A 20,863-nucleotide genomic window follows, 5' to 3' on the forward strand; every position below is an offset into this window, starting at 1 on the left:
GGAAGTTCCTCCTTCGTGGAGATGCCGACATGACAAAATGTGGAGAAGACTGAGCCCAGATGTGGCAGTGAGCCTGAGAACCTGAGCTCCACTTCTTCTTCATGGCCTCAACTCTACAGGGGATGGCTTCACCCTGGTTTCTTGAGTTTCAACTCCATATTTCCTCTTGGAGTCCATTTGTTCATTTTTTTTTTTTTTTAAAGATGACCAGGCTAGTCTCAGACTCAGTGGCTCAACTGATCCTACCTCAGCCTCCCAAGTGCTAGGACTACAGGTGTATGCCACCCATGGATAATTCTATATGGACAACTCACCATCACTCCGATTTCAGCCCATCTACAATGAAATTCTTTTTCCAGCCAGTGCTCCTTCCACTAACCCCCAACTTCCCTCTAACATACATACTTCTCAGCCCAATTCCCCACATTCCTTTCATTCCTGACCTGATGAACAAACTCTTATCCACTCTGCCCCAGACCTCTCCCAATGGCCCCATCTCTCCATTTCTATGTCCACTGCCATCACTCATATCTTTACCATCTCATAGGATAGTATCCTAAAGAATCTTCCTGCCCTCCACTTTTTTAAAAAAATATATATTTTTAGTTGTAGTTGGACACAATATCTTTATTTTTATATGGTGCTGAGGATTGAAACCATGTCCAAGTACATGTTAGGTGAGCGCTCTACTGCTGAGCCACAACCCCAGCCCCCCTCCACTTTTTTTTCCATTGGAATTCTTAGCATGTGAGGGCAATCTAATCTCTCCCACAGTTCTGGTGGAAGGAAAAAAAAAAAAAAAAAGCTTTTGATAGACATGATTCATCTAAAACCATTCATTTCTCCCAAAGTTAACTGAGGCTTGCTCTCAGACCAGTCATGTGTTGGGACAATAATGACAAATGATTTGGGGGATTCTGTTGTTTTTGTAGTTCTGGAAATTTAACCCAGTAGTGCTCAACCCCTGAGCCACATCCCCAGCCCTCTTTATTTTTTGAGACAGGATCTGAGTTGCCAAAGCTGGCCTCAAATTCATGATCCTTCTTCCCCAGGCTCAAGAAGCTGGGATTACAGGCCTATGCCACCACTCCTGGCTCAATAGACAGATGAAAGACACAGTTCCCAACCCCAAAGTGATCTCATTTCTAGTGGCAAGATAGAGAGTAAATAATTACCAGAGAACACAGTGATAAGATCAAAGATACTGCCTGCTCTCAAGTCTCCACTCCAACAGAAACTGTCTGTCACCCTGAACACAGGATCATGCTTTCCTTCTTTAAGTTTTCCCACTGGGGTCTTTTTTCCCTCCTTCTCCTTGTCTATCCACTTCCCATAGTTAATAGCCCAGCACTTCTTTGAGACTGATTCCCAGTCAAGGGAACTCTCCCTCCTCTGGGGTTGAACATTCCAATAGAGTACTGCCTCCTTTTCTGGCATGTCTCATGTTAGTCGGCTTATCTTCTGGAAGGTCCTCTTATACAGCCCCACCCCAGTTCTGGGTTAGCTGCACCTTCAGTGTTCCCACAACACCGCATAAATTCTCCTACTATTGCCCAAATTGCTGCTTGTGATTGACCTATTTCTACTCTTGAACACCTTGAAGACAGAAAAACTTATGGATCTTGTTCTTAGGTGAATGTCCAACACCTGTCCAAGTCCAACACCAAGTCCACACATCTAAATAGTTCACCAAATAACCGGAGAAAGGAAAGAGTAAGGCAGCCCTCACGAACTCCTTCGTATTACTATGTTCTGATTCCCAACCACTGTCCCCAAGCAGACTCAGTCATTAGCCCACACGTACCTGCCCCACTTGACTAACTTTTTGAAGGCCAAGACCATGCCTGAGACATCTCTGCATGCCCAGAAAATAGAAATGATTGTGTGTGTTGGAGGGGTGGGTGAACCTTATAATTTTAAAATGACAATTCCTTGTGAGCAGGAACCCTAGTTCTGCTTTCTGTTTGGGTAAACAGCAAATCCACATAAGCTCGGGTAGCTTAATTGTAAAGAAGAAAACACTGCGGGTTGGATGACTGTGCTAGTCTCTGTGTCCATTTCCTCTGCAACACAGGACTGTGGTCAGTACTAAGGTTCGCTACTATTCGTAGCAGAGTCCGTGAAGTTTTGTTACTCGTAAGGTAACAACAACAAAAAAAAGGTAACCTGTGCAATCTGAGGGCAGGTGCACGGAGGTGAACTGATGCCCACTCCGCCTCGGGACTCTCGGTCTCCCCTCCCCTCCCCTGCCCTCCCGCTTTGCCTCGCTCAGAGCCCCCTCCCGTCTCGCTCCAGGGTCAAGAGGGGTAGATCGGTGGAGGTCGGGGACTCGGGTCCAGGACACACTCCGCCTGACCTGCTGCGCCACCGCGCCCAGGCTGGCTGTCGGGGCCTGTGTGGAGCCCCACCTGGAAAACGGCTCCTCTAAGGCGCTCCCAGCGTGAGCCCGTCCTCTTCCACCTCTCGGGAGCGGACTCCCCCTCCCACTCCAACCGCGGCTACCCCACTGGCCACGCGGGCCCTGAGGCACAGCAAGGCACAGCCAGGCACAGCCAAACACCAGAGTAGCCAGACTCGTCACCCAGCTTTCCTCCCCGCAGCCCGGAAATGGTCGCGATATCGCGAGATCCCGGAGGTGGGCGTGACCGGAAGTCGGGCGCTCTCGCGAGGCCCGGAGGAACGGAGCCGGGCGGCGGGCTCAGTGCAGTGTGGAGGTCGTTGGAGTCATCTGCTCCCTGCCAGCTCCAGTGCCTGCCGGTCTGCGCTCCGCCCGCCCCAGCCATGCTCTCCGCCCTCGCCCGGCCCGCCGGCGCCGCTCTCCGCCGGAGCTTCAGCACCTCAGCCCAGGTAGACCCGAAGAGAGGCGGCCTGCAGGCCGTGACCCCGGCCCGGCCTCGCGCGTCACGGGCTTGTGCGTGTCTCCGACCCTGCAGGCCACCTCGGGCCCCAGCAGGGCCGCCCGGCACCAGCTGGAAGCCGTGGCGCAGTGAGCCAGCGCTGACGCCGGGCGGGAAGTGCAGGGAGAAAGCCCTGGAGCGGGCAAGGTGACCCGGCTTCAGGAGGGTGTGCTTCGCAGAGCTCCCCCAGCTTGCCCCCCAGGCACCCCAGAGGGTGCGCTCTTGGCCTGTGTGCTTTGAGAAGGTCCGGAAGTAACTTACGTTTTTATGCAACTTCCCATGGCTTTGACAAGTAATGTTCTCCTCTTTGCACGATCTGTGTGAGTTGAGTGTGAGGGAGAGAAACAACGTGTAGTACTGACTCCATAGTAAGCAGGCTGAAGGATATCGACCTGGGCCAAGGTTGGTTACTCAGCGCTCCTAATGACTGCCAGTGGACCTTCCCTCAAACAGTCTGAGCATTCTGCTCTGCTCCTAAGAACCATTTTGAAGGGTCCTCCCTGCTTTGGAGAGACTGTGCCTGTCCCCCAGGTGTCTTGACGCCGCTTGACTTGGCCTAGGACCACTTGAGCCTAAACTATTTTTAGCCATCTTCTAGGAGGGTGGTTCTCATACTCTGGTGAGATCAGAATTACCTGAAAGTAGCTCATTAAGGAGGGTAGAACCATGAACCTCTATTTTCACCAAGTGCCCCCAATGAATCTAATACAGCCAAAATTTGTGAATCCAGGAGATGCCTGTGTTTCCTCTTAAGTATCACAACCAAAAGGTGATTACTAATGGGAGTTGATTTTACATTTCTTATTTAGACTATGTATTTCGGTTTCCCATACAGTTAATTCATTAGAAAAATAAAGACACAAATAAGCATATTGAGTATGCTGGATCCTGTAAGGCCTAACAAGATTGAGTGAGAAGTGGCACCTACATGAGCCAGCAATGAGTTAACTTATGACAGGTGGAGGTAATGAAGATTGATGCTGAGGAGTAGGGGAGGGACAGCTGGGCAAAGGTAAAGCAGGAAGAACCTAAGTGGGGGCAGAGTGGTGTTTTTTTTTTTTTTTTCCCCTTTTGCAGGTGCTAGAGATTGAACCCAGTGCATGTTAGGTAAGCGCTTTACCAGTGAGCTACACACCTAGCCCAAAAGGATTGAATTTTGATGGCATTGAGCCTAAGCACTAGAAATAAGAGCAGAGAACAAAACACCTGTCCTCATGGACTTTACTATACATTTTACTTACTTTTGTCATATCCCACATTATAAAGTATCTTGGTGACGAGCACAGAAGAAAAAAGCAGAGAGAGGAGGGATTGTCAAGGAAGAAGGTTGTGATTTTAGATCAGCCAGGGTAAGTGTCACCCAGAATGTGACATTTGAGTAAAGCCTCAAAAGAATCCGAGATTACATATAGAAAGAGATTCCAGGGCCAGGCATGGTGGTTCACACTTGTAATTCTAGCTATTCAGGAGGCTGAGGCAGGAGGATTGCAAGTTTGAGGGCGCCTGAGCAATTTAGTGAAACCCTGTCCCAAAATATAAAAAACAGCTGGGGATGTGGCTCAGTGGTAGAGTGGGAGAGCACCCCTGAGTTGTGGTGACAGGAAGGAAGAAAGAAAGAATATTCTGAAGCCCTGGGATGAGAGTGGGGTGCCTAAGATGTTTGAGAATATGAGGAACCAGTGTAATTCCAGGGAGGGCAATGAAGAGAACAGCAGGTCTTAAAAAATGTTGCGTTCTCTTGAAAATGGGACCACAACCCGAGGATCTTTGAGCATAGCAATGACTTGTTCTTGCTCCCATTTTAAGAACAGGTCAAGGGAGAATGACAGATTAAGAGTTGTGCTCTGGGTAACATCTGTGGAGATGGTAAAAGGTTGCTAGGTTTGGGATATTTTTTGACTGGAGTGAGTGGGATTTGCTGATTGTTGGTTGTATGGGGTCTTCAAGAGAAACTGGAATCACAGATGACACCTAAGTTTGGGTCCTTGGAGTTGGTATTTGCTGAGATGGGCAAGACTTCTAGAAGAGAGTAGGTTTGGGTGTGGAAAGATTGAGAAGCTTGGTTTTAAATTGAGTTAAAAATGCCAGTTGGTTAGAATCAACAAATGGGACTTACTCAAACTAAAAAGTTTTTTCTCAGCAAAAGAAACAATAAGAGAGATAAACAGGGAGCCTACATCCTGGGAACAAATCTTTACTCCACACACTTCAGATAGAGCCCTAATAACCAGAATATACAAAGAACTCAAAAAATTAGACAATAAGATAACAAATAACCCAATCAATAAATGGGCAAAGGACCTGAACAGACACTTCTCAGAGGAGGACATACAATCAATCAATAAGTACATGAAAAAATGCTCACCATCGCTAGCAGTCAGAGAAATGCAAATCAAAACTACCCTAAGATACCATCTCACTCCAGTAAGATTGGCAGCCATTAGGAAGTCAAACAACAATAAGTGCTGGAGAGGATGTGGGGGAAAAGGGCACTCTTGTTCATTGCTGGTGGGACTGCAAATTGGTGCAGCCAATTTGGAAAGCAGTATGGAGATTTTTTGGAAAGCTGGGAATGGAACCACCATTTGACCCAGCTATTCCCCTTCTCGGTCTATTCCCTAAAGACCTAATAAGAGCATGCTACAGGGACACTGCTACATCGATGTTCATAGCAGCACAATTCACGATAGCAAGATTGTGGAATCAGCCTAGATGCCCTTCAATAGATGAATGGATAAAAAAAATGTGGCATTTATACACAATGGAGTATTACTCTGCATTAAAAAATGACAAAATCGTAGAATTTGGAGGGAAATGGATGGCATTAAAGCAGATTATGCTAAGTGAAGCTAGTCAATCTTTAAAAAACAAATACCAAATGACTCCTTTGATATAAGGGGAGTAAACAAGGACAGGGTAGGGACGAAGAGCTTGAGAAGAAGATTTACATTAACAGGGATGAGAGGTGGGAGGGAAAGGAAGTGAGAAGGGAAATCGCATGGAAATGGAAGGCGATCCTCAGGGTTATACAAAATGACATATAAGAGGAAAGGAGGGGTAAGACAAGATAATTCAAATGGAAGAAATGATTTACAGTAGAAGGGGTAGAGAGAGAAAAGGGGAGGGGAGGGGGGATAGTAGAGAATAGGACAGACAGCAGAATACATCAGACACTAGAAAGGCAATATGTCAATCAATGGAAGGGTAACTGATGTGATACAGCAATCTGTATACGGGGTAAAATTGGGAGTTCATAACCCACTTGAATCAAACAGTGAAATATGATGTATTAAGAACTATGTAATGTTTTGAACGACCAACAATTAAAAAAAAAATGCCAGTTGGACATAGAGGTGGAGATGCTAGAAAGGCAGTTGAGTAAAGCAGAAAGGTGGGCTCGAACCTAAGGCACAGCACCTTGGTCTCCAGACTTTGGATCTGGTATCCTCAATAGTAAAAAAATAAACAAACATACAGTGTCAATGTATCTATTTGTACATAGACATACTAATGTACATAGACATACTAATGTATACATTATAATACAAACACATAGTAGAAATTCAAAAACAAACCATGGCAGACTTGCAGTATAAAGCAGAGTCGTGTAAGTAAAGACCGAGGTCCCCTGTATCAATTTTCAGGACCATTGCTAATCAGGGTGCTGTTGATAGACACTATGCCCAGCAAAGTCAGGTGTGGAAGACACTGTTACAAAAACAAGGGTAAGTAACCACTGTGATCCTGAAGGTCTTCCTCCATTGCATTGTGGAGATCCCACTACTTAAGAACTGTGCTTTTGTATATACTAAGTTGGTGACTTATTGTACAAAGAGGAACATCTCAGCATAGTGAAAGCAAAGACCTGAGTGAGGAAGTCCTGTCCCTTCTCCCTCCCTCTACCCCCACGCTGAGCTAATCCATTTAAGGACCACTGGCAAGGGCACCAGATCAGTTTGATCCTTAGTAACGTTTAATTCTCTATTTGTTAAATGAAAATAAAAACAAACTTTGGCCTTTTCCCCCTTTCCCTCCCCTCTTGGTGCTCCCCACTTTGGAACCACTGCCCAGGTTGGCCTTGGAAGCTTCTAAAGATTTTTGAGCAAGGGAGTGAAATGATGGAGGCTTCAGTTATTGGGAAGGGTGGTGTGTGTGCGGAGTCCAGGATGGAATGGGAATGGACAGCGGGAGATTGGAGCCATTTCAAGATGCCAAGTCTCATGTCCTGTTTGGCTCTGACATGGGATAAAGAAGAGACAGAAGATGATTTTAGAAGTTTAAATTTGACAGAGTGCAGATTTGCCACTTGGGAGCAAGAAGAGCTAGAGAGGATAAATCAACATTGGTTTTTTGGACTACTGGAATGCCTGGCAACTGCAGAGCTGGGATGGGGCATGGCAGCACTCACCTGAGGTCCCTGCTACTGGGGAGGCTGAGGCCAGAGGGCCACTTGAGCCCAGGCATTCAAGGCCAGCCTGGGCAACACAGTAAGACCCTATCTCAGGGGAGGAGGAAAAAATAAACAAAACTGAAGAGTTGGAATTTGGGAGTGACAGCGGGAGATCCAGAGTGGATGAGATTGCCAGACCTTGGGGGTCTAGGTTGGTCTGGCTAATTTATTTTTTTCTGGAAGTCAAGGATCTACCTTCAGAGTACCACTTAAAAACAGAAACCAGATGTACCTGTAAATCTTCCAAGGCCAACCAGGGCAGTGGTTCCAAAGTGGGGAGCACAAGACAACCCCATGAGGGGAGGGGAAGGGGGAAAAGGCCAAAGTTTGTTTTTAAGTGTCCATTTTCAGAACCGTAATAGCAACTTTGGAGACTGAGGCAAGACAACCACAATTTAGGAAGAGCCTGTCTCAAAAATAAAAGAATGAAAAGGGCTGGGGCTATAGCTCTGTGTATGGAGCACCCCTGGGTTCAGTCCCAAGTACAAGAAAAACAAACAAAACCTCAACCTGTTTAAACTCAACTCTTGGTTGCTGTGTATGCTTTTAGAGCTTAATTCCTAAGCAGAAATACATTGTGAAAGTTTTGGTTTGATTTTAGTTTCAGTTTTTGATAACTGAAGCTTTTATTAACTAGCATCATCCACCACTATAGAATATAGTTGCCCCCTGTGTCCACGAGCTCCACATCCACCGATAAGGTCAGTCTCTATCAAAAATGCTCTAAAAGGAATTGAAGTTTATACATGTACTGAACTTGTTTAAACTTTTTCTTGTCATTATTCCCTATGAGTGCATTCTACACAACCATTTACATAACGTTTGCATTGTATTTTGAGTCCCTAAAAGTACTTCTCTTTTAGACTTTTTTTTTTTGTGTGTGTGGGGGGGGTGGGTGCTGGGAATTGAATTGAACCCAGGGCCTTGTGCATGTGAGGCAAGCACTCTACCAACTGAGCTATATCCCCAGCCCCTCTTTTAGACCTTTTCCTGTTGCTCCTAATGCATCTGATTAACTTGTACCCTCAACCAGCAAGGGTCTGCAGCCCTGCAGCCCTATAGCCCTATGCAGTAGGACCCTGTGTGTGTTTATACTTTTTAAAACTGCAGATGGAAGGTAATTCTGCTGCCTGACTGGCTGAAGCTGTTTCTTTATCTTCTGAAGGGGTGTGTGGGGTGTGACCTGGATATCACAGCATCTCTACGCAGAAGTTCTCCCCATTGAAACTTGACCTTTGGAATAAGGTCCAGAATTTTATCAGAATGAAGTTGATGGAAATATAACAACTATGTCTTGCTTTGATACCAATAAAAGAGGACTAGTGCTGTGGATCCTTTTAATGCTGAATCTGGCCTAAGAGTTATTTCTCTACCTCTTTTTAGAACAATGCTAAAGTAGCCGTCCTTGGGGCCTCTGGAGGAATTGGGCAGCCCCTCTCACTACTCCTGAAGAACAGCCCCCTTGTGAGTCGACTGACCCTCTATGACATCGCTCACACACCTGGGGTGGCTGCAGATCTGAGCCACATCGAGACCAGAGCAAAAGTGAAAGGTACTGGGCACGCCTACCTTAGAGCCTGCCATCTTTTCCCTATAGGCTGGGGTCTTGATTCTAGAACAATAAGATCTTAGATGTACCTAGATGTTCAAAGACTTGCAAGTTCTGTGTTGATTTTGGGAATTAAAATTTTACAAACAATTATACCCTTTAGGAGTTGGGTCAATAAACATTTAAATAGCTCTGTCTTAGAAAAACAAGGTTTTGCAGTCTTCCCACTCTTTACTCTTTCTAACTTGAAAAGTAGTGTGAGAACAAGGAAGGGGAAGTGTCAGGAAGCTACTGGGGGCAGGAGAAGGTGCTACTCCCTGGGGTGCAGGCTGCCTTCCCTCCACCTCCTGCTGAGCCCTTCCATAGGTACATCAGTACATCACCATTTTTTCATGTCACCAAATTTTTGGTAAAATCATTTTTAAAGTTGTCCCATAATTTCTCATTTATTTACTTACCAATACCATTGGCCATTGGGCTGCAAGTTGCAATAAATATCTTTACATCTTGTTTCTTGGAATACTAAAAGTAGAGTGAGTCAGTAGGTGTGAATATTTTAAAGTTCTTGCCATAAAGTACCAAATTGCTGAAGGTTGTACTAAATGCCATTGCCTGTTGACAGTGGGTAAGAAGACTATATTTGGTAGTACTTCCGTTCAGGAAGCTCTCAGCTTGTATTTATGAGCTTCCATGGTTCCCCTGAATTTCTTTGCCTGTTTTCTTTTGAGCTATATATTTGAGTTTTTGAGATCTCCTACAATAGGAAAAAGTCAAAAACAAAGCAGATTTTAGACATTGTAGCAAATTTCCCTGAAATCTTGAATAGCATAACTGTTGTCCCCAGATGATAGGAGTAGACTAAGTAGATAGTGGTATTGGGAGTCCTTATTGGGGAGTCCAGGGCATTTCTCACTCCTGGCCTCTGGAGTGCCTTCTCACCAGGTACCTTTTGCTCTGAGGAGTGGCAGGCAGCTAATGCAGTTGACCATGGCATGCAGGGGCTAGTGAGTCAGACAAGGACAAGCAGATGGCTGGGTTGGTTTTTGTGGGGACCTGAAGGACCAGTGGGGCCCTGGGCAAGGAAAGGTTGCAGGAACCCTTTCTGGGTTAAAAAGGTGGGCTTGCTCTCATGGGATGTTTCTTTTAGGCTACCTCGGACCTGACCAGCTGCCAGACTGTCTGAAAGGCTGCGACGTGGTGGTGATTCCAGCCGGAGTCCCCAGAAAACCAGGTCTGTGTTCAGAAACTTTGCCCAGCATCTCCCTATATGTCTCTAAGAAGGGGGTGTTACCTTAAAAACTAATTGAATGTGCTGGGCATCGTTGTGTGCACACTCATAATCCCAGTAACTTGGGAGGCTGAGGCAGGAAGATTGCAAGTTCAAAACCAGCCTCAAGGGCTGGGGATATAGCTCAGTTGGTGGTGGAGTGCTTGCCTTGCATGCTTAAGGCCCTGGGTTCAACCAGCCTCAGCAAATTAACAAGACCTTGTCTCAAAATTAAAACAGGCTGAGGATGTAGATCAGTGGTTAAGTACCCTGGGTTCAACCCCTAGTACCACACATACACAGACAGACACACACACACAAATTCAATCTCTTCACTAAGAAAACACCCATAGGGGGGCTGGGGCTCAGTGGCAGAGCGCCAGCTGAGGCACTAGGTTTGATCCTCAGCACCACATAAAAATAAACTAAAGATATTGTGTTCACCTATAACTAAAAAATATTAAGAAAAACAGAACACTCATAGGCTCCCCATTGCCCAGGAGATAAATGTCACATGTGGGCCTGGTGTATAAAGTCAGCCATTATCTGCTGTTTGTCCCCTGCCTCAATGAGGCACCATTCAGCTCGTGCCTGAAATGGCCTTCTTCCACCCAGCTCCACCTTGGGGCTCTGACTGATCCCTGATGATCCTTCTCAGCCATCACCCTCCCCACCCCTACCCTCACTGTGGCATTTGCTGCACCAGATTGCTCGCCCTACAGGATAGATATACTTGAAATGGGAGCTCCGTCCTGTTCTTATTGAGTTTCCTATAACGGCTGACACCTAGCATTTGGCACCTATTTGGAAATTCACCGTGTTCTTATGAATGTCTTGTACTGGGCCATTTCAGGCATGACACGGGATGACCTGTTCAACACCAATGCAACAATTGTGGCTACCCTGGCTGCTGCCTGTGCCCAGCATTGCCCCGAAGCCATGATCTGCATCATTTCCAATCCGGTGAGTGCAAGCAGGGCGGTGCTGGTACTGTGCCCAAGGCCAGTTGCAGCAGAAGTTTGTCCTTGTGTTAGGGAGAATGAACAGACTCATGTAAGGTGACAAGTTGGATGCTCTGGTAAGGGGTCCTGAGGCTTATTTCTACGGGTGCCTTCCAGCACAGACAGTGAGTTGAACCTGGTGTCCAGCCAGCTCTGCCCCGGGCAGATCACCTGCCCTCTCTGTGGCTTCCCCAGTCTGTTCTGGAGGCTCCTCTCAGCCATGATTCTGGGAGCCTGTGGGTTCCTCTTCTGTTGTGTTTCACTCAGGGTCTACAGTTCTGGGTCCCTGTCCTCCCCTTCCCCTCACACTTGGGCACACGGTTTCTGATACACAGCTGCCTCTAGCCCTGCTGAAACTTGCAGATAGTGTGCAGGTATGAGGACAGCCATGGTGCCCAGGCCTGGGCTGGCAGGGCCTCGTGTCACATGTGTAACAGCTGCCCTCTGCTTCCCTCCTCCTAGCTGAGTCTGGTGCTGGGGTCTGAGTGTGGCAAGGATCCATGGGAAGGTGCAGTGGCAGCAATGGAGACAGGGCTGCTGGCCTGAGAAGAGGGTCCTGTCTTCCCCACTAGCTCAACCTCCTTAGGGGGTGGTTGAGAGTAGATAGAACCAGTGTCTTTTATGGGGCGCTGGCAGGTGCCTGGTGTAGGCCTCGCTGCTGTCCTATTCTGTGTTCTCCGTGTGGGGGCAAGGTTTAAGCCTGCCCCCCCCCCCAGGAATTCGTTAGTCTTCACAGCAGCCTCCCTAGGGGTCCCCATTTTGCAGATAAAGGGATCAGGTCCTAAGGAGTTTGGGTGACTTGCCCAAGGTCACAACACAGAAGGACAGAACTGGGATGTGACCTAGTTCATCTGCTTTGAGTAAGCTCCAGTCAACAGAAGGTGTCCCATATAGCAGCATCACATATCTGAAACCCCTGCAGTAGAGGGGTTTCTGTTTTCAGTAGTGTGACTGTCCTGTCCTGTGAGTGGCTTGCCTGTAAACAATTACTAGGGCAATTGAATCTGGTGTCTGTGGCCTTGTCGATGGTCTTCTTGGCCCTGTGCTCTGAGTCTGGGGCCGACTGTGCCTGTCATTCACAGGTTAACTCCACCATCCCAATCACAGCAGAAGTTTTCAAGAAACATGGAGTGTACGACCCCAATAAGATCTTTGGTGTGACAACCCTGGACATTGTCAGAGCCAACACTTTTGTTGCAGAGCTGAAGGTAAGGACTGTACCACTGTCCTTGGGTTGCTTTGCTGAACTTCCCCAGCCACCTTGCTTGTTTACCAGCACAGGAAGCAACAAGCGCTTTGACCTGAGAGTTTAGTGTTTATAGCTTTTACCCTTAGTGGAAAGCAATACCCACATTTTCTTGGGGACTTCATGCAGCAGGTCCCTGTAGGTTCATAGTAGCCAGCTGCCGTCTGGCTTGGTTCCCTCTGCCTTTGACCTCTAACCAGGTGCATTAGCTTCAGACTTTTCCTGGGTTTCTTGGTGGCCACACTTGGGTTGTGCTCCCCGTCTTCCCTTTTTTCCTTGCCCCTGGAAACTAGTATTGCCAGGGTTAACCTGCTAGTTCTTAGATGAAGGGTGATAAAATCAGCAACTAGGAAGAATTTGAGAAAGTTCCTGAAATCCTAAGAAACCAGAGTTATCTGGGGCCTCTAGTTCTCTTTCCTTTGGGAGCCCATAGTGGCTTACCTTGGAGGGCTCTGGTGCTGCTAGCTGCTTGCTCCTGGGCTGTTGGACTGCACCCTGCTTGTCTTGAGGTAGGTTTGGTTTGGCGCCAGTGCCTTTCACAAACTGCTTGCAAATCATTTTAGCTGCGTATTTAGTAGAAGCTCCTTTGGGCCCCAGAAGTGCCCACCTTGAGCCGCAAGCCCTTTTGCTCTTTCTTTGCAGGCAAGTGGGGGCCTCCTGAAGCAGGGAGCAGATTGACTTTCACAAAGCTTGGTGGCAAGTGCACACACAGGACCGTGGGCCTTAACTGGAGTCCCTTTGTGTACCAGACAGATCTGCTTCTGAACTTCCAGATGGTGTCCCCACTTTAATTCATGTCATAGCATATATAAGGGTCTGTTCTAGACGTTGGGGTTGCAGTGATCTGTGAGATGTGGCCCAGGGCTTTGGGCCTTGAGTAGTGGAGGGGCAAGAGACAATTTGAGTGATCGGTTCAGCAAGCACAGGTGTGTTTGGAGTGTGGCAGGACCATGGGGAAGGAATGGGCAGTGTCCCGGATGAAAGTGGACCAGCTGGAGGGCAGGCCCAGGGCCCAGGCAGCAGCCATACTTGTTCTTTGAGGGCTCCAGTGGTACCATGAGCTCTCATGGCTGAACACTCCATTTCCCACAGGACCTACGCTACATGTGGCTATGTAAATAAATCTGTCCTCTGTCACACCAGCTGCATTTCACATGTGATAGCCACATGTAATTCCTGTGTGCTCACAGAGGGTTCTATAGGCAAAGCCGACTTAGCTTAGAAACTAGACAGGTTGGAGAGGGGATCTTGGTGCTTGCCAGAAAAACCTGTAATTGACAAGCTTGGTGTCCAGAAAGCTCGTGAATTAAATGTCAGGGCTGGCTCTTCCCTCATCCTCTGGGCTGTCTCGAGTCCCCTTTGCACCACCCTCCTTCACTGGCTTCTCACATCTCCTGGCATTTGCATTTCACACTCTGCTGGTGCCACATCTGCCCTCTGTGCTCCTGACTTCTTTGACGCCAATCCTTTGGTTTGGAATTCTCTTCCATCTTGTCGCACACCTTGGCACCATCACCTGTCCTTATTGAAAGGGCAGACACAGGGGGTGTGTCTCTGTCCCAGGGACATGCAGAGCTCGGCACGTGTGCCCCATGGGTCTTGGCCACCTTCTGGGGTCAGCCCTCAGTTTCCTAGGCAGGCTATCTCCTGACATGAGCCAGGCTCCTGGGCCTCAGCACTTGGGGAAGGTGGCATTACTATGGTCGCTGCTTACCTCCCCACAGTCACTCCCACCAGGTTCTTTTTTGTCTGCTTTTAGAAACACTTGGGGCACAGGTCCTTGGAGGCATCATACCTCCGGTTTAAAAGTGAGTCTGCCTCTCCAGCAAGCCCTGCTACCTTGAACCATATTTTGATCTCGTACAACTCAGTTTTGTTCTTTCCATCCCAATGAGTTGGAGTTGCCACACTTCTCACCCCTGAGTTTCCCAGAATAGAAATGAGGGAAACGGCATTTGACTGGTTCTCTATGACTATGGGGACTCGGGTGTGGGCTTCTCCAGGGAGAATGACATTTGCTCTGAGAAAGAGGGCCACTGCCTCTGAGAGGATGTCAGACCACTGGGAGGACCTCAGCTAGGTGGGTGGTCTCAGCTCTGAGCCTACACACACACACACACACACACACACACACACACCTGTTCATGTCCGGCCATTGGTTCGGCTAGGATGCTAAGCCTGGCTGGGGTTAGACAGTATCTCTTCCCCGGTTCCTTTGTTCTGAGTTCTGTGGATTTTCCTAGTGTGGGTAATGTAGATGGATATGAGTGCTTCATACCCAGAGTGCTTGTCACCGACTAACCAAGCTTCATACTTTGAGCAGGGTTTGGATCCAGCTCGGGTCAGTGTTCCTGTCATTGGTGGCCACGCTGGGAAGACCATCATCCCCCTGATCTCTCAGGTGTGTGTGAGTGTTCTTGCAAGGCTGTCCTGAGGCCCTCAGGATGGAAAAAATGGAAGCATCCACTGTATTTCGAAAGGATTCAGCAGCAGCCCCAGAATGCCTGGGGCTTCCTAACTGGCCTGTGGGGTCTCGTGGGTCAGAGGGACGGCAGTGGGCTTCAGCACACCGTGGAAACTGTGGAAAGCATCATGATTCCTGAGCTAGATCAGGGCAGGAAAGGTGCTGTTTAAAAATGAGCAGAAGCTGCCACACAGTGGTGCCTGCAGTCCCTACTGCTTAGGAGGCTGAGGTAGGAGGAGCACAGAGCCCACAAGTTCAAGGCCAGTCTGGGCAACATAGCCAGACCCTATCTTTAAGGTGGGGAGGAGGCGTAGAGAGACGGTTGGCACCACCAGGAAGGAGACCCATCAGATTGACCTCGTGGCCCTGAATATAGTGCCTAAGACAAAATATTTGTGGTGTTTTTGCCCAAAATGCATGATCTTACAAGAAAATCATGAGGAAATGTCTGACACATCCAAATTGATTGATTTACAAATGCAGTGATCAAGAAAGAAAAATCAGGAAAAGCTGAGGGACTCGGAACAAACTGAGTGCAAGCTGGGATTCCGAACCTGGCTCTAGAACAGAACAGGGACAGCAGTGGGGAAATGGGCATCGGAATGTCTGTAGCTCAGGTTCTGATGTACAGTCTCCCAGCCACACAGCTGCCCTGTGGTCACAGAAAATGCCCACAATGGAGAAAGCCAGCTACAGGACATCTACGTGGTAATTTTTCAACTTTCCTCTAAAATTAGTATAAAATGTAAAAGGTTCTTTTAAAATGAGTAGTGGGCCAGGTGTGGTGTCACACGCCTGTGATCTGTTACTCAGGAGGCTAAGGCAGGAGGATTGTAAGTTCAAAGCCAGCCCCAGCAACTTAGCCAAAAGACTATCTCAAAATGAAAAATAAGTAAATGAAAAGGGCTGGGACTGCAGTTCAGTGGCGACACATCCAAATTGATTGATTTACAAATGCAGTGATCAAGAAAGAAAAATCAGGAAAAGCTGAGGGACTCGGAACAAACTGAGTGCAAGCTGGGATTCCGAACCTGGCTCTAGAACAGAACAGGGACAGCAGTGGGGAAATGGGCATCGGAATGTCTGTAGCTCAGGTTCTGATGTACAGTCTCCCAGCCACACAGCTGCCCTGTGGTCACAGAAAATGCCCACAATGGAGAAAGCCAGCTACAGGACATCTATGTGGTAATTTTTCAACTTTCCTCTAAAATTAGTATAAAATGTAAAAGGTTCTTTTAAAATGAGTAGTGGGCCAGGTGTGGTGTCACACGCCTGTGATCTGTTACTCAGGAGGCTAAGGCAGGAGGATTGTAAGTTCAAAGCCAGCCCCAGCAACTTAGCCAAAAGACTATCTCAAAATGAAAAATAAGTAAATGAAAAGGGCTGGGACTGCAGTTCAGTGGCGAGTGCTCCTGGGTGCAAACCAAATACCTGGAGAAAAGCAGGGGCGGGAGGCTCTCACCAAGCCTCCCTATGAAGTTTCTTTTGGTCTTTATACAGAAACAATCCCAGTTTCCCTTGAGGTGGTCACAGGAGGGAGCCCATTATGGGGAAGGGTAGGGGTTGGGCTGAGCCCGGAGCTGCTCTCCTGACCTGCGGCTGGGCTTGCAGTGTACTCCCAAGGTGGACTTTCCCCAAGACCAGCTGACAGCACTCACAGGACGGATCCAGGAGGCCGGCACAGAGGTGGTGAAGGCTAAAGCTGGAGCAGGTAGGGTCCTCAGGAAACCCTGGGACGGAAGGGGAGCCCTGAGAGATGGGGCTGGAGGGCAAGACTGCTCAGGCCAGAGTGGGGTTTTCCATGTGCCTTTGCCTAAGCTTGGCTCTGCAGAGGAGGAGCTTGGCTTGCCTTGTGGGCTGGAGTGACGGTGGGGATGAGAACTGACTCTGTCATTCAGAAGACAGTGAATTCCAAGGGGGAGTTCTCAGCTGCTGAGCTGGGGCGGCTGCAGGTGTCCTATGGAGCAGGCTCCCTGGGTCTGGGCTGCAGTGCCAGCTGGCCAACCCGACTGGCTCCCCTAGGCTCTGCCACCCTGTCCATGGCCTACGCTGGCGCCCGCTTTGTCTTCTCCCTCGTGGACGCGATGAACGGCAAGGAAGGCGTGGTCGAGTGCTCCTTCGTGAAGTCCCAGGAAACTGAGTGCACCTACTTCTCCACGCCCTTGCTGCTGGGGGTATGTAGCCCCGGGAGAGCAGGTCCCTGTCCCTTGGCTCCACAGTGCACATGTCCCTGTGCAGTGGCTGCACACCCCTGCCTGGTGTGTGCTCAAGCTGTGAGGATGGAAGCACACTTCAGTTAAGAGCCGAGAGTGTCACGCTGAGGAGTGTGCATCTCCTCCTCCGTGCGGACTGACAGTGCGGACTGAGCAGCTGGTACTGAGCAGCTAAATGTGATAGACGAGACCCTTGGGCTCAAGGCAGCAGGACAGCTCTGAGAACCTCCCTGGCCAGCCAGCCCTGGCGCCATCGCCACACCTCTTGCTCTACTTTGACCTCAGCTGCGGCTGCACTCCCGGGAGGCCTGGAAACTGTTGCGTGGCTGTGGACTTCGGTCCTGCCCCAGTGCTTTCCTCCTGGGGATGTGCTTCTAGGGACTGAGCCCATCTAGTCACAGTGCTGGCTTCGGGTAGCTGTTCAGAGGCACCTGTGAGGTCTGACTGGCTCTTCACTGAGTCTTGAGTGAGCAGAGACCCCTGGGTCTCAGCTTTCCACATGTGTGAGCAGCTACTGAAATCAGGCACACGTGTGGTCACATCACTTCACACCCAGGAATTAGGTCTCATGGCCTACAGGACCACTTACAGACACTCTGACTCTAGGGATCCATAGGACATGGCCTCTGGCCATGGAGCTCCCTGTGGTGGGAATGTGTTGTGCAGTATGGTTCAGGGCTCAGGTGGTGGCAGGTATGGCAGAGCTGCAGGGAGAGTACCTGCATCTGGGGGCCTAGGCAGGAGAAGAGACAGCAGATCACCTTGGAGCTGGGTTGGAGGCTGTTGCACAGACAGCTTTTGGGAGGTGACACAGTGACAAGACTCCTGTGTGTGCGCCTGGATTAAACCCAGGGTTGCTTAACCTCTGAGCCACATCCTCTGCCTGTTTGTTTAGAGATGGGGTCTTGCTAAGTTGCTCAGGGCCTCACTAAGTTGCTGCCTTGACCTCCTGAGCCACGGGATTACAGGTGTGTGGCATCGCACCTGGCTGACACCTTTGTCTTTGATGTCATATATTCACCCACTTAAATAGATTTGAGTCAAGTAAATGTTAACATTCCTTCCATCTTTGATGAACTTGGGGAAGAGACTAGAACCCAGAAGTACTGTGTGGTCAGTTCTGCTAGCTGTGAGCACTCTGGGCCAGTGCTGAGCCCAGTTGACTTCGCCTGCACTTGTGTGGCAGGGAGGGAGGGGAGCACTCGTCCTGTGACACGCTGATTTTTCAAATGTTACCACCTTCCTTCTCCCTTCCAGAAAAAGGGCCTGGAGAAGAACCTGGGCATCGGCAAAGTCTCTTCCTTTGAAGAGAAGATGATTGCTGAGGCCATCCCTGAGCTGAAAGCCTCCATCAAGAAAGGAGAAGACTTTGTCAAGAACATGAAGTGAGGCACGAGCACCGAGCAGCGGCTTCCTTAACTTATCGCGGCATCGTGTCACTGGAAGGCCGGGTCGGATGCTGTTCATTTAATTTGCTTCGATTATGGTTATTATCCGTGTTATCATCCCTTCCAAATTGTGGCTGGTCTATTGGTGTGACAATAAAAGCAGACTTGATTTTCTTTTTTCAAGGCTTCTCTATGAGTGTTCTTTTTCCCGGGAGAGGTGACCCTGGAGTGTCTGTGGCCTCTCCCCCACACATCACACCAGGTGCTCTCCCACCATAGAATGCGGCATCAGTGGCCCCAGGAGGTTTCTGATGTGGGGTGGGGCGCTCAGCCTCTGGGCGCCTGCTTCTCCCCACATGCGCTTTACACCCTGCCTGTCCCAGGTGTGGCCGGATAAGGTATCCTTGTGCCCTCCCAGGGTAGGTGGCTCAGTGGCTCATGCCATTGGTTCTTTCCTGACACCATTCTCTGCTGTGAGCTGCCTCCACTGGCCCTGCCCCCTCTGAGCCTTGCCCGCCACCTCATATATATTATTTTTTTTTACTTTTGGTGGACACAATACCTTTATTTACTTATTTCTGTGTGGTGCTGAGGGTTGAACCAAGGCCTCACACTCTGCCACTGAGCCCCAGCCCTGCCCAGCCTCCTCCAACACCAGTAGTGACTGGCACCTTGGCCTCAGTGAAGTGAGGGTGGGGCAGGAGCCAGCTGAGCTGGGGAGACGTGGCTGCAGGTGTTCTTCAGGGCCTAACAAAGGGACTGCGTTGGGTGGAGGTGTGGAGGGTCACGGGATATTCGGTTCCCTTCAGCAGTTGGGCAGTGTGGTCCCCAGAAGCGGCGGCCTCTGAAGTGCAATGGGCTCCATACCCAAGAGGGAACTTTCTGGCAATGGGATGCCTTCCACTGTGGGTAGAGGTGAGGTGTGCCCTGGGTGGGCCACTCATTTATCGACCCTTTTTGGAGTTTTGGGTTTTTAAACTGAAATAGATTTCATTGTAAAGAATGACAGTGGTTCTCTTAAAGGAACATACCTACTCATGGTGTAAAACCCAAGGAGAAATCAGGGAGACCGCTCCGGCAAGGGCCCAGCCTCGTGGTCTCACACGTCCTTAGCTGGGCTGCTGCCCAGAGCCTCCTGACGCTGCTCCTGCTCGCATGCCCTGCTGTGGCGGAGTCACTGGATTCTGTGCTGAGGCTGGGCACTCAGCTCCACTGGCATCTGCTGGGGCTGCCGACATCAGGAGCTGGGCTGGACTGGAACATCCTGGGTCACAGCTGGTGCTTGGGGCACAGTGGGACAACTGGGCTTCCCTGTCTTAAGGCCTACAGAAGGGCGGGTGGGTGGGTGGGTTTCCCTGTGGCTCAGGGTCCCCAAGTCCAAAAGCAGCATCTGCCAGGGCATAAGGCAGAGTCCCCAAGCTGGTATAGCCTCTCTGGGTTAGAGCAAGTCACAAGCCCTGGTGTGTCAGGTGACCCCAAAGGCCAGTGACTTTAGGGACCAGTTCTGCCCATTTCACAAAAGAATGTACTTTCTCATGTCACGTTTTCAGTCTCTGGCTAATCCTTAGGGAGGACATCTCTGATTTATCCCACTGTCGGATAATGAGTTTTTAAATTTTTTGCTTCTATAAAGAGCATGGCTCAACCTCGCTACCCTTTTGGACCCTGTGGGGTCTACATGGGGCTCGCTCTCCTTGGAGTGGGGGGGTGCTATTGCATGGGTTCTTGCCCTAACAGGCAGGACCAGGACCTGAGAGGTCAAATGATGGCCTGGGTTGGGATGGTCACTGCTCATCTCTCTATACCAGGGAGATACCAGTGGCCCTCCCTACCCCTCAGAAGTTCAGATCTAGCAGTCTAAGACAGAAGGCCCAGAATCTAAAATGTTCTAGATTCTTCTGGATGATTCTTCTTGGGTCAGGGGATCCATGCTGTGGAGACACCAGCTGTCCCAGAGTTCTTTTCACTATAAGAGCTGTTCCTGCCCTTCCGCCTATTCCCGATTCCTTAAGAACCAGCAAGAAAATGCAGATAAAGCAACACAGGACCCCAGAGAGGACAGGGCTCCCTCTGGATGCCTTGACAGAACAGGAATCAGGGCAGAGTGCCGTCATCAGGCTACCCAGGAGGAGGAGATGACATTTGGGCTGACCCTGAAGGCGGGGCAGCATTTTGGCCAGCAAGGAGGGCAGGTGGGCTGAAGGGATCGGGCCTAAGATGGATCTGAGGCACAGCTGAGGCCCACAGCGGGGGAGCAGGCTGGTCTGGGGAGAAATCTGTACACGGGACTGAAGGATCATCCTGGGGACATCAAAGGAACTGAGCCACTTGGCAACAGGATCCTAGGCTGAAGCTGCTCAGGCTTCAACAAGGAAGGTCTTGGGCCCA

At 49.3% G+C, this 20,863-nt stretch overlaps 2 protein-coding genes across 3 annotated transcripts in view; one reads left to right on the top strand and one right to left on the bottom strand.

Moving 5' to 3' along the window:
* Positions 1 to 3,659, bottom strand: part of Styxl1 (serine/threonine/tyrosine interacting like 1) — a 50,208-nt gene extending 46,549 nt beyond the window's left edge. For both annotated transcript variants that reach the window (XM_077802372.1, XM_026396877.2), the window contains exon 1: positions 3,159 to 3,659. Coding sequence is in view for 1 of the 2 variants with exons in the window: in XM_026396877.2 (XP_026252662.1) it covers positions 3,159 to 3,178 (20 nt within the window). In the remaining variant the exon portion in view is untranslated. The remainder of the gene's footprint in view (positions 1 to 3,158) is intronic.
* On the top strand, positions 2,665 to 18,658 carry Mdh2 (malate dehydrogenase 2). The gene is made up of 9 exons (XM_026396876.2): positions 2,665 to 2,847; positions 8,731 to 8,899; positions 10,044 to 10,127; positions 11,017 to 11,126; positions 12,247 to 12,372; positions 14,734 to 14,811; positions 16,486 to 16,585; positions 16,897 to 17,048; positions 18,345 to 18,658. The coding sequence occupies exons 1-9, from the start codon at positions 2,782 to 2,784 to the stop codon at positions 18,474 to 18,476; spliced, it is 1,017 nt and encodes a 338-aa protein (XP_026252661.1). The 5' UTR covers positions 2,665 to 2,781; the 3' UTR covers positions 18,477 to 18,658.
* The last annotated feature ends 2,205 nt before the right edge of the window (positions 18,659 to 20,863 follow it).

Source organism: Urocitellus parryii, chromosome 9, assembly GCF_045843805.1.
Source record: "Urocitellus parryii isolate mUroPar1 chromosome 9, mUroPar1.hap1, whole genome shotgun sequence".
Taxonomy (NCBI): Eukaryota; Metazoa; Chordata; class Mammalia; order Rodentia; family Sciuridae; genus Urocitellus; species Urocitellus parryii.